The sequence below is a fragment of the Amphiprion ocellaris genome, chromosome 17 (assembly GCF_022539595.1).
Source record: "Amphiprion ocellaris isolate individual 3 ecotype Okinawa chromosome 17, ASM2253959v1, whole genome shotgun sequence".
In the NCBI taxonomy this organism is placed as follows: domain Eukaryota; kingdom Metazoa; phylum Chordata; class Actinopteri; family Pomacentridae; genus Amphiprion; species Amphiprion ocellaris.
Window position 1 is genome coordinate 20120860 of NC_072782.1, and position 13431 is coordinate 20134290.

At 40.0% G+C, this 13431-nt stretch overlaps 1 protein-coding gene across 3 annotated transcripts in view; it reads right to left on the bottom strand.

Annotated features, from left to right (window-relative positions):
• LOC111565803 (membrane-associated phosphatidylinositol transfer protein 2) overlaps positions 1 to 13431 on the bottom strand; it is a 189019-nt gene that overhangs the window by 19826 nt on the left and 155762 nt on the right. Inside the window, exons 9-20 of one of the 3 annotated variants that reach the window (XM_055019434.1) lie at positions 12992 to 13096; positions 10073 to 10137; positions 8922 to 9012; positions 6891 to 7044; positions 6579 to 6801; positions 6378 to 6497; positions 3425 to 3636; positions 3165 to 3340; positions 1868 to 2038; positions 1638 to 1775; positions 1119 to 1280; positions 737 to 1015 (exon numbers count right to left, since the gene is read on the bottom strand). In XM_055019434.1, the coding sequence (XP_054875409.1) occupies positions 737 to 1015; positions 1119 to 1280; positions 1638 to 1775; positions 1868 to 2038; positions 3165 to 3340; positions 3425 to 3636; positions 6378 to 6497; positions 6579 to 6801; positions 6891 to 7044; positions 8922 to 9012; positions 10073 to 10137; positions 12992 to 13096 (1896 nt within the window). The remainder of the gene's footprint in view (positions 1 to 736; positions 1016 to 1118; positions 1281 to 1637; positions 1776 to 1867; positions 2039 to 3164; positions 3341 to 3424; positions 3637 to 6377; positions 6498 to 6578; positions 6802 to 6890; positions 7045 to 8921; positions 9013 to 10072; positions 10138 to 12991; positions 13097 to 13431) is intronic. The other 2 variants (XM_035946332.2, XM_023266050.3) reach the window with 2 other exon arrangements.

Sequence of the window (13431 nt, forward strand, 5' to 3'; positions counted from 1 at the left end):
TATCTTAAAACAGCTGAATTACCAATAAAGCTGTTCTCATTTAGATATTTTCTGTTGCCAGGCAACAGAACGAGTATGAATAGTGATTTAAATTCAGCTTATTAAGGCTACATGGTAACCAGCGGTCACTTTACAGCTGCTACTCTGAACCACTAAAATCCAGATTTTATGTGTTATACAATAAGATACAGTTCATCAATATAGAGTGAACTTAAATAAAATGGTAACTTTGCTTATTTGGAGGGAAAATGATCATTTATAATAATTGACTCATTAATAAAAAATAGTCAATAGCATAAAAAACAGAGGATTAGTCGTTGCTGGCAGCGTTAGGCCAGTTTACTGGTTATTGTGAATTTATTAAACGTTTGCATCACAACAACTTTAATCTTATTCGGCTGCTTTTCTTCCTTAACACAGATGTGTAGATATGTTTTTGTTTGTTGAGTTAATTATTCCTTTAGTTTCCCACATACTCGTAACAGCAAAAGCACCCTCTTAGAAACAAGAAATTCTGGTTGGGAATCACGTGAGTAAAATAAAGGACACCAGCAGGAAGTGTAGGAGAAGTCGCACATGAAGAGTTATGGATCTCATATGTAGTTTTGGATGTGGGACAACTGAGGAGAACTATGTGACAAAGGAGGAGGCCAAAGGAGGAAGGAAAGAGCACAGGGAATGAGGAAAGATCCTAGCATCCTGTCCTCATGCCATCTCACTACAGCTCCCAGGGTACCTTGCTCTATATTCTTCAGCACCCCGGGCGACGGGGGCGCTGAGCTGATGCTTGTGATGTCAGATGTGACATCGGTGAGGTCAGAGGTCATTTCAGAGGTCATGTCAGAGCTAACTTCAGAGCTCTGCTCAGACTCCACACCGCTGGGTCTCGGAAACACCCGACGGATTGTCTGGCGGGCTCGAAAAGATGGGCTCCGAGAGGCAAACTTATTGTAGGGTAGAGCCAGCTGGGAAAGCAGACTGGGCCTTTTAGTGTGGCTCACTTCACATTTGTTTGCTGAGAGCATGTTTGGAGGCAGGAAATGAGAATGTCAACTTATAAAGTGTCAGCTTCTAGGCCAAAACGTGTGTCAGAGACAGGAGATTGTAGGACAGCTTACTTGTGGCTATGTTGGAGGCGGTGTAAGAGTCGGCTAAACCCGACACCTGGCTGGCTATGCTGGCCTCACTTGCCCTGCGGTTGCAACGGAGGTGTGGGACCCCTGGGGAGGTGGACGATGGGTACTGGCCATCAACAAATATATGTGAGTGAAGAACATCCGCTGTGGAGACAGAAGCCAGAAGTTAGAGCCATCTTTTTCACTGCAATCTTAACAATGATGACTAAACCACCAGCAAGTTTGAGAGGCACATTATTTTCAACAGAATTGTCAAAATGAGACCATTTATCAGAGACAGAAACTGTAAAAACAGAAAGAATCATCATATTTTCAACCTTCTGATGGTGCACAAACGAATCACGTAATTCCCTGATGAAATTCAGTAATGCAAACCAGCGTGATGGGGGTACAGATATACACAGTGCTGCTGGTTATAACTATAATTATTTTTTTTATGTGAAGTGCTTCCATTGGGTTGAAGTCTGACTATGGAAAAAGAATAACAGGACCAACACATACTCTCCGTGTGGAGTTGCGAGGTCTGCCAGTTGAGGACGGGCACAGGGATGGACGTCTCACTGATACTTTCTGGGCAGCGGTGGAGCGCTACACCACTAGATTCCATCATAAGCTGAGGATTACTCTGCACCGTCTCCACTAAAAAGCCAGAAACAGATGACAGATACAAATGCTCAGTCGCATGTAGAACGGAAACCCTGCAGTGAAGTGTCTCATGATGTCTGACTCACCCAAGAGAGCCGAGTGTCCATCCCCCAGAGGAAAACGCTGATAGCGGGGGATGCTAAAGGGAGGCAGCAGGTGGAACCTTTTGTCCAGGAGAGGCTCGAGGCGGGAAGCTGAGGGGTCAGCTGGATGAAATAGGTTGTAAACCTGCTGACAGGCTGGATGCAGAGCCGACACTGGTGAGAGGACAGAAACACAATGAGAGTTAAAAAAAAAAATTTAAAAAGGTGAGGCAACTGTGGGAAGTGATGCGCTGTTAATTCAGAAATATAGTTTTCTCAAACCTGACTCTGTAGTAAACAAAAAAAACCTGCAATCCCTTATGCTACTGAGTAGTCACTAGTGACTCAGCTACAACCAAGTGTAACGCAACAAGAATTCAGAAGCTTTTCAGCTGAACTACAGGCTGTGTTTACACAGAGCAGAGAGGAGCAAAGTATGAAATCTAGAGAATAAGGGGAAAATAAAACATACATGGCTAGTAAAATAAGTGCAGCAGAGAAGCAAGTTATTGAAAGATGCATTCAGTATATTGGACATACTGCTTTGTACATCTTTCTAGAGTGGATGTACAAAGCAGTGTTAAAAAGCATAGTCTGTAAAAGTGTTTCTCCTAAAATATCTAGAGTAAGTAAAGTTACACATTTTTTGCAGTATTGTACATGTTGATTCCATTTTTTTTCTTTTAAACTTTGGCAAAATAAAATCTCATAAATTTCATGTCAGTTTTTGTCTTTTCTCACAACAGACATTTTTGAGTTGTCTCTCCCATCCATGATTCTGTTGTATCCATAGACTTTATATTACAGTGACAAATGAGCATACAGTTGGAGAAAATATTACAGGAGCAAAACATGCCCAGAAACTGCTTAGACGTCAGAGGGTTACTGAATGACTTTGGTGAGGAGGATTAAACCGACACAGAGACAAGAAATGAATGTCTGAGAAAACAAAAAAAAAGAAAAGAGAAAGAAAAAGATTCTGCGAACAGCTACAGGATACAACATCTAATCGGAAATCAGTCCAGATGTTAACCCAATAGCTGCAGGTCAACAGCCTCTTTCCTCCAAACCCCAAAGGACACACAGTGCAGACAGATTTGTGCCTGTGTGAGCTTGTCGATCACGTCAGTCTCTGAGATCAAAAACGTGACCTCCAACCCCTGACGCCTGCTTCCCAGCATCTGGAGACATGCTTCCCAAAGAATAAAAACTATACACTACTAATAAACACATCTGGCTTCAACTTATGAGAAACAAAATCAATTGGAGGTGCACAAAAAGAAAGGAAAATGATCCTCACCATCTAAGGAGGGCACCACAGTCTTCCTCAGTGCAAGCACCAGCCCCAGTGGAGAGCCAAACAAGAAGAAGTCAGTCACCTCAAAGTCGAACTTTCCTAAAGAGCCCCCCTCCAACATGGTGCTGTTGCTGGAGCGCCGAGACCCGGGCTCCCCATGGAGAACGCTGGAGTGAAGACTGCTCAGAAACAGAAAATAATATCATATATAAGTTGACATTTTTCAAGAGTTACAGGTGTTGGCATCCATTTATGTGTCTTACCTGGACAAAAAGGCCTGGTGGTGTTTGATGGTGTCCAGCTCGTACGTGGAGGAGTCGCTGCGTTTGCGTGGAAGCAGTTTCTTAGGGTCGTCGGGCCCCGAGCAGCGTGGGATGTCGATGTTGCTACGGCTGAGATGGCGACTTCCTTCGAGCGACGGCGAGGAAGGAGAAACGCTGTTTATGATGATACCCGGAGAAAGGAGGTCTGTGTCCTGTGGGAAAAGAGAACACAGTCCTATTATGACTCTTGAACTTGTTTTATGGCACTTATCCAGCTTGTTTTCTCCTGACTAGATCCTTGCTTGTGTTGTATCTACTCTCAGATGTACGTCGCTTTGGATAAAAGCATCTGCTAAATGAAATTGTAGAAAATTGTCAGGGTTCAAGTGTGAGGTTAAAATGTCTTGGAAATGCCAGTAGCACTGTTCTAAGTAAACGAAAGCTTCTTTTTCTTTGATTTTACTAGTTACTGTTATTGCAAGTTAACAAAACAGGGAAAATCTGTAAACATCCAAATGTCCTAAAAATTACAGTTAAAAACTGTCGTATTTTATTGAAGTTTCTTTAAAAGGATGACTCGGAGGTGATGATGTCTTATTTTGTTAGATGTCCGTTGCCTCAGCTCCCCTCGCCTCATGTCTCTTCTTTGCCTCACATGTCTGGAAGGGACGAAGACGCGAGAGGAAGAGTTGAGGACAGGATTTGAGGAGGAACAAAGGGGACAATAAGATATGGGGATCTACAGACGTGCCTTCATTCCTGGTGTGTAGACTCTTGCTACTTACTTAATTTGTTTTTATTTTTGATTTGTATGTTTTTGCATCTGTTATCCCTTAGGTGTTTGATGCAGCACTGCTCAATGGATAGCAATGCCCACCTGGGGACTGGTCGGTCCATCCCTTTGGCTGAGAATGAAATATTGCACAGAAATTTGCAGTCCTCAGATACAGAAGCGTATTACACAAAAGAAAAAACCTGGAAACCTAATCTTGTAATTATGAGAACAAGTTCAGGTGGTTATCAATCATCTCTATACTCGAGAGGACTAAGGTGATGGTGCAACCTGATTTAATTAAACGAACATGAGCTTGAATTTTATTATAAGTATAAAATATTTTGCTAAAAGGGAGCAGATGTAAACTTTTACAAATATAATCTTGCCACGTACACAGTGAGTCTCATTTTTCAGCTTAGATTTGCTAAGATTGCAAGTTACTAACTTTGCATCATCTCTTCCTCACAGTTTGTGCTTTGTCCTCTATATCCTCTCTCATTGTATGTCTCTCGGGTATTTCTCATTTGTCCATCACGTTCCAAGGAGTCTCCAGTTCAGCATACTGTGCTATTGGTACATTTATAAAATCAGTCTGAACTTATCAGAGCATCATCTGAACTGTTGTTCAGAAATTAATTTTCAGTTTCAGAGTGCTAGGAGCAGAGGGGATTTAGTGATTTAGGTGTCTGCAGACCAAATCTTGATTTATTTTTTCCTTTTCCCTAAATGAATGTTGGTGTTGGCAGTGGCTGAAGGGTTAGGGTACTGTTTCCTTGAGTAAAACTATCAATACTGCTGAGTAAATATACTGTCAAAGACAAGAATCTTACATTCAATTAAAAATTTAAAAAAGACCACATGCAGTGTTATTTCTGTTCTAAATATGTTTCATGTTTTTTTTTTAATAACAAAAAGAACAGATAAGAATCCTGTTTAAGTACTGGATGACAAGCGCTATCAGTAAGAGTAGTGGTGCCATTAAACTCTTAACAATTCATACTGACAATTATCAGTGTATAACGCTGATACTGAAGAAATATTAAAAATCTGAGGATTCTCAGTAACGTTCTAAACTTTAGCTCTTAAGTATTCAGCTGTGGCTGAAAAGAATGTCCTTTGTCTCCTTGTCTGGTACAGAAGTCATGGTTAAAGTTAGAGTGCGACAAAGAAGGACTTGCACATTGATGAAAATAAAGAGTTCAAACTCGAGTCTGGATTTAAATACTTATTTTGATACATTACAGAGCTGTACGGGGTGAAAAATGTGCAAAAAGTGTTGAGTGATTTTTTTTTTTTTTTTTTCAAAATTCACTTAGGAAAGTTCAACATGAACTCCTTTTTTTGTTTAAGGCCTGAAACATTGCATTCCAGTCCCATTCGGCTATTGTACAATATCTCTACTATACTGCAATTATGAGATAGTAAGTCATGATAGATAGATAACACCTCTGAAAATGTTGGATCCTTGGCAAATGCAATACACTCCCAAACTAAGAGGATTAGTTCTTACAACTCTGGTGTTCCTCTGATACTTGTGAGACCCATTGGATGAAATACAGATATTTTCTCCAGAAGGGCGTCACAGTGGTGCACTGGTTTGCACTGTTTTGTCACCATAAAAGGGTTTTGGATCTGAGATTGGTGGTCGGCTGTGGCCTTTCTGTGTGGAGTTTGCATGTTCTCTCTAGAGCTCTGTTTTTTTCCCCACAGTCAACAGACATGCAAGGTGGGTACTTGCTGATTCTGAATTGCAGGTGTGAGTGTGCATAGTTATCTGTCCCTTTGTTTTAGCCCTGCATTGCATTTCACTACATTTATACGACAAATAAACTTTTAAATCAGTGAAAAACAAACTAGGAGCTATACTGTTGCACTGCTCTGCAATTAATATTAACACACCACATAAAATTGCTGAGACAAACGTTAAACGTTAAATTGTTCATTTTCATTTTACATTTTAGAGCCTTAATTTATTATGATTCTTAAGTCTGGCAGGGCTGTTGAGTCGATTAATCCTAGAGTGGATTCTTCTGACCATGTAGGCTAGTGAGGAGAAGTTGTGTGTATTTCACATTACTGCCATTGTTATTCAGTTCAGTGCATTGTGGTGTCTCAGTATAGACACACAGACCTACAAGCATGACTAGTAGTTGATGGTTGACGAGTTGAGGATGATACCTGGACGCTGATGGTGCTGCCCCGTCTGCTACTGTTTTGGCTTTCTGACACTGTCACTGCGCTGCTGCACAGAGCATCAAATCCAAGGATACCACCAACACAGTCCCCAATAACGCACACCTGCATCGCAAAACATGGATTTACATACACAGAAATCTGTTTCATTCGTACATGCAACACCAGGCACTGACTCACAAATACCTCCTTCACCCCTCCTTCAGGGTCCACACTGACCTGGCCACTAAAAGAGGCACCTTCTAAAGACCTGATGAAGTCACTGTACACCTGATTGGCTCGTAAGATGACGGTCGCTACGGCGTCTTGGTACTGTGGAGCAGAGGTGGCCAAAAGAGGCAGAGCTGCCAGTGGGATGTGGTCCTGACTGCTGGACAGACAGCTTTCATCGTAGCTGTAGGGACTAAGACTAGAGGACAAAAAGAAAGAGTGTGTTTTATGTCTGAGCAGCAGGCTGTGCATGTATTACAGCAGGTTATTAAAATTCAGCTCGCTCACTTGGACACTAGTGAGAATGCGTCGACACACACAGCAGGACAGGGCACCATCCGGATGGCGATGCGGCCAAGTGCTGTAGGATAATGGACCCTCATCACAGTCTCAAAAGACCCACTCAGCGTGTTTACATCTCCCTGCTTGTTGTTCTGTTCACCTGCAGACAAATATGAACAGGGTTACATATCTTTTATACATACACACAGATATACATATATATAAACTCACTGGCCACTTTATTAGGTAAAGCAAGGTGTTGGAAATATTCCTCAGAGATTTTGGTCCATATTGACATGATACCATCACGCAGCTGCTGCAGATTTGTCGGCTGCACATCCATGATGCCAATCTCCTGTTACACCACATCCCTAAGGCGCTCTATTGGATTGAGATCTGGTGACTGGATGCCACTGGAGTACAGTGAACTCATCATGTTCAAGAAACCAGTTTGAGATGATTTGAGCTTTGTGACATGGTGCATTATCCTGCTGGAAGTAGCCATCAGAAGATGGTCCACCGTGGTCATAAAGGGATGGACATGGTTAGCAACAATACTCAGGTAGGCTGTGGAGTTTAAGCAATACTCATTAAATGATGCTTAATTGGTACTGAGGGGCCCAAAGTGTGCCCAGAAAATATCCTTCACACCATTACACCAGCAGCCTGAACCGTTGATACAAGGCAGGATAAATCCATGCTTTCATGTTGTTTACACCAAATTCTGACCATCTGAATATTGCAGCTGAAATGGAGACTCGTCAGACCAGGCAATGTTTTTCCAATCTTCTATTATCCCATTTTGGTGAGCCTGTGTGAATTATAGTCTCAGTTTCCTGTTCTTAGCTGACAGGAGTGGCACCCGGTGTGGTCTTCTGCTGCTGTAGTCCATCTTCTTCAAGGCTGGACGTGTTGTGTGTTCAGAGATGACATTTTGCATTCCTTGGTTATAACAAGTGGTCATTTGAGTTACTGTTGCCTTTCTATCATCTCCAACCAGCCTGCCCATTCTCCTCTGATCTCTCACATCAGCGAGGCTTTGTCATCCACACAACTACTGTTACCTGGATCTTTTCTCTTTTTCAGACCATTCTCTGTAAACCCTAGAGATGATTGTGTGTGAAAATCCCAGTAGATCAATAGTTTCTGAAATACTCAGACCAGCCCGTCTGGCACCAACAACTATGCCACGTTGAAAGTCACTTAACTTCAACAAGTTGTCTTGACCACGTCTACATACCTAAATGCATTGAGTTGCGGCCATGTTTACAAATAGCAAATAGATTAGCTATTTATGTCAACAAGCAATTGAACAAGTGTACCTAATAAAGTGGCCGGTGAGTATGTGTGTACATGTGTGTGTACGTGTGTGTGTGTGTATATATATATATATATATATATATATATATATATATATATATATACACACACACAGTCTGGACACACTTTATCATTCATTTGAATGCGAAAGTGTGTCCAAACTTTTGACTGGTAGTGTACACGCACACATATATTAAGACTGTGCTCCCTTTTAAAAGCCTAATTATTCATCATTGTCAAAAACCACTAGGGAAGCAATGGATCAACAAACTAAATGTGTCCTTGTTTCTTCTTTTTTGTCATTAATGCTACTATATTAGGCTAGGCTACTTGGCGTTTAGCTGTGCTACTTTATCTGCTGTTACTATTTCTAACAGTATGATTTAGCAAATTCATTTCTTAAGGGGTTGAAGAGTCAAAGTTTCAAATTTCAGGGAGCATGTGGCTAAATAAGCTTCAGTTAAGTCTAACCCTAATTAGTCACTACAGTTTGGTTTTCACCTCTGCTTTTCAGTGTGCTTTTTGAAATTTTTGTGCAGTCTCTAAAATGTCAACATTTGCCTGTCCTCATTGTTATGTCATTTTTAATTAAATTGTTTGGGGTTTTGAGCTGTTTTCACTTTGCGCTAATTTACAATAAAAATAACGGCTGCATCGTCTGGAGTGTGTGGAGCATGATTTTCATAATAATGTTACAGGATCAGGATGTTACTGTACCAGAGCCAGTGTCCAGGATGTTTCCTCCATGCAGGACCAGAATGAGGACGTGGATTTTGGATGGCTGGAGACACTGTTGAGACGAACAGTCCTGCAGGTGAAAGAAAAGAAGACACAAGAGGTTAATAGCATCTTTATAGAAGTGTAATTCTAAATTACTGGAATGCCTCTTTAATGTGTCCTTGTCTTTATTTTGTATTATCTGCTGCCAAAATCCTGTATATTAGGAGGCAATCAATGAAATAAAGCAGTGTGTAGCAGATTTTAGACAGAACTGCCCTACGAAGCCAAAATACAAAGGCTGCATATTTGGTAAAAACCTCTGTCTGACTTCTTTTTTACTGTATTAAAAATATTAGGCCATGAAAATATTTCTCTGAAAACAGGTTTTCAAATTTGCAGCAAAATAAAACAAATACTAAATCAAAACAAACTTGATAAGGTGACCTTTTGGGTATTCAGTTTGTTATTGCACATAATTTAATATAACAACAGATGATATAGAGAAAAAATAGATAATGTTCTGCTAATAATGGCTAGCTTGTCAGATTTTAGTAGCTCTAATCTTATTTTAGAACAATAACAATTCTCACATGTAAGAAGTGAAAACCACACAATTGAAACAAATCAAGTAATCTTGGTAGCTGTACTAGTTTATGCTGTTAGGTGGTCTTATTTATAATAATTCATCATACTATCTGAATTCACATGTCTGAAATGCAAACTCTTCATCTATAAAATAAGAAAAAAGTATAATATCTCCTTCTGTAATGTAACATGAATTGGAAATAACCAAGTAAAGTAAATGTGCTTCCACCCCCACTCTTCTGTTTGAATAACTGAGCACTACCACGTAGCCTTTCATGCTCTGCCAGCTACACTTACATTTATTCTTCTAGAAACCCTGAACTCAAGTTCTTTCCTTTTCGGGGACACAGCATTAAACATGAAGATAAAGAAGCTTAATCTTCTGCCTCAGGAGAAATAAAGCTCAGCTGACAGCTGCAGTGGTGACTGGATCCTAATTTCACTTCACTGCCACGGTGACAAAGCTAATTTTGGAGGAGGAGTATTATCTACAAGCTATTTAATTAAGGATGTTAGTGTAAGAGAGACAGGAATGAAATTAGAAAACATTGAACAAACGGTACCTCCATCTGCGTCTCCTCATTGCTCATGACGGAACACTCTCCGCCCAACTCTTGATACAAAGTTTCTGTGGAAACATAATTGATCCAGTTAGGTAATGACATTTAAAGGAAAGAAAGGACAAACTAAATTGCAAATCTAAGTCCTGTGGTTACACAGACCTGATCAAAATCTTAAGACCAGTTGAAAAATAGCTAGAATTTACCTTTTGCACATTTGGATCTTAATGAGGTTTTAAGTAGAGCTACAATATGCAAAAACAAGAAGGGGGAGTGAGACAAAAAGCACTTTGAAAAAGTAATTTATTGAAAACAACAAGTAAACTGAAATAGGCTGTTTATCAGCTGATCAAAAGTTTAAGACCATCGCTCAAAAAATTACAAAAAACTCTCCAAACCAGAACAAAAAATTTTCTCAGTTGGACTCAGTAATGAGTAGCTCCACCGTTCTTGTTAATCATTTCAAAAATTCATTTGGGCATGCTTGATGCGAGTGTTTCCAGGAGGCTGGTGGGAACATTGCTCCAAGTGGTGAAGATGGCTTCACGAAGGGCATCAACTGTCTGGAACTGATGGCCATTTCTATAAACTTCCCTTGCCATCCATCCCCTAATGTTCTCTATGGGATTTAAATCAGGGGAACATGCGGGATGGTCCAAAAGAGTGATGTTATTCTCCCTGAAGAAGTCCTTGGTCAAGCGAGCATTGTGAACTGCAGCTTTGTCCTGATGAAAAACCCAGCTGTTACCACACAGACGAGGGCCCTCAGTCATGAGGGATGCCTGCTGCAACATCTGCACGTAACCAGCCACCGTTTGACGACCTGCACCACCTGAAGCTCCTGTGTTCCACTGAATGAAAAAGCAACCCAGATCATGATGGACCCCCCTCCACTGTGCCGGGTAGAAAACATCTCAGGTGGGATCTCCTTGTCATGCCAGTAATGTTGGAAGCCATCTGGACCATCAAGGTTAAATTTTTTCTCATCAGAGAATAAAACTTTTTTCCACCTTTCAATGTCCCATGTTTGATGCTCCCTGGCAAAGTCTCAACGGGCAGTTTTGTGGCGTTGTAGGAGACAAGGTCTTTGAATTCGTTTTTTGTTTTTGAAACCCTTGTCCCGTAGATGCCGTCTGATGGTTATTGTGCTGCAGTCGGCACCAGTAAGGGCCTTAATTTGGGTCGAGGACCGCCCTGTGTCTTGACGGACAGCCAATCGGATCCTCCGGCTCAGCGCAGGTGTAATTTTTTTGGGTCTACCACTTGACTTTTTTGTTCCATAATGCTCAGGATCTTTCAAAAAATTTAGAATGACTGTCGTACTGCGTCCAACCTCAGCAGCAATGACATGCTGCGAGAGGCCTTGCTTATGCAGCTCGACAATCCGACCACGTTCAAGAAGAGAAAGCTTCTTAGCTTTAGCCATCAGGAGGGAATGACCGTGTGAATGCCTGACAGAAAATGAGAATTTTGAGCAGATTTGGGCTTTTATAGCCTGTGGTCTTAAACTTTTGATCAGCTAATAAACAGCCTATTTCAGTTTACTTGTTTTCAATAAATTACTTTTTCAAATTGCTTTTTGTCTCACTCCCCCTTCTTGCTTTTGCATATTGTAGCTCTACTTAAAACCTCATTAAGATCCAAATGTGCAAAGGTAAATTCTAGCTATTTTTCAACTGGTCTTAAGATTTTGATCAGGTCTGTATGTTTCATTGAATGCCATGCAAGATGGGATGTTCTATTTAACCACTTTCTACAGCAGCTATTTCTACCTGACTTTACATTCCTGAATTTAATGAGTAAAAACTTGTCATATAAACATACAAAACTATGGTTAATGGCTTAAATTTAAGAATACACTTCTACCATTAAATGTATATGCTTTCGTTATTTCAGTGCATTTACCTCCATGTAAATATAGCTAATTGTATACACATTTTTCTTGAAAAATTATTAAAATATTTGCACTTTTTGGGGGGTTTATATTAAAGTGAACCTACTGATATTTCAATTATTGAACCGTTTTTTCCTAGTTCCCACGCTGTTTCCACAAATTTCGTGTTGATACAGTGAAGTGCTGAATAACTAGCACCTATAAACTTTTTATTTGTAACTTAGAAGTTGTTAATATTGAGTGTTATACACACGAAGAAAGAAGGTAAACCTTAATGCATCATGATTTCATGACTCAGAAATATAATATATAGTAACACATCTGTCCTAAGAGCCATATTTCTGCATAACAAGGACTTTAACTTTTGACACTTTAAGTATAGTTATTGTCCTTTTGCTGAAGTTGGACATTAAATTGAGGACTGTTACTTGGAAATTAATATTTTTACATTAATTACAAAAAATCTGCTGTACCTATAAGCTTATAAATTTATTTATTTGTAACTTGTAAGTAGAGCTGTAACGAATAATCAATTAGTTATAACTATTAAATTAATCACTGACTATTTTGATAATCGATTAGAGTAGTTTGTCAGGTTCTCTGATTCAGGTTTCTTTCTTCCTCTGTGACATTAAAATTAATATATTTGGGTTGTGAACAAAACAAGACATTTAAGGACATTCTCTGGGGCTTTGGGAAACACACTGATCAACGTTTTTCATTGGTTTCTGACATTTCATGCACAACTGATCGATTAATCAAGACAATAAACAACAGATTAATCAACAATTAAAATACCTGCCAGTTGCAGACATTCTTATAAAAATTAACAATATTTCTGAGAAGTTGCATTTCCTTCATACAAACTTTAGTTTTGGTTAATGAGCAACATGTAAACAAACTGTGGATGCTGGCATCTACACACCAGAAAGCACTGCAGAAAGAGGTTAAACGCCATTGTTAAAGGACATGTTTGGTTTTTTTGCTTTTTAAGTTTTTTAAGTTCTTTGACACCGACACGGTCCTACCTTGTGCTTCATCCACCTCTATTGTTTCTATCTTGTCCATCAGGTCGTTAGAGCTCCACTTGGTGATCTCCTTGGAAAACATTTCATCATTATCAGAGAAGTCCTCTGAAAGACACACAGAAGAGGTTTGAAAGAATCTGATGCACTTCAATTAACCTCGTGACAAAGAGCTGGAAAAAAGACCTCCTTTTTATTGACGGTTTGAAAGGGCAATATTTGGCTCCTTTTGAAACCTCAAACCTCTTTCGGGTCTCTGAATGTGTGTCCCACATCCACTATATATTCCACAGTGTTGCTTGCTATTAGTTCTGACTGTAAACAGTAAACAGTGTAAACAGTGCTGTGCTGAAACACTGAGCTGCACTGGTGGAGGAGTCATGCTTCAGGTACCTGGGTCCATATTTATCAAACCGTAACTGTAACATTTTGAACTCAAGTGA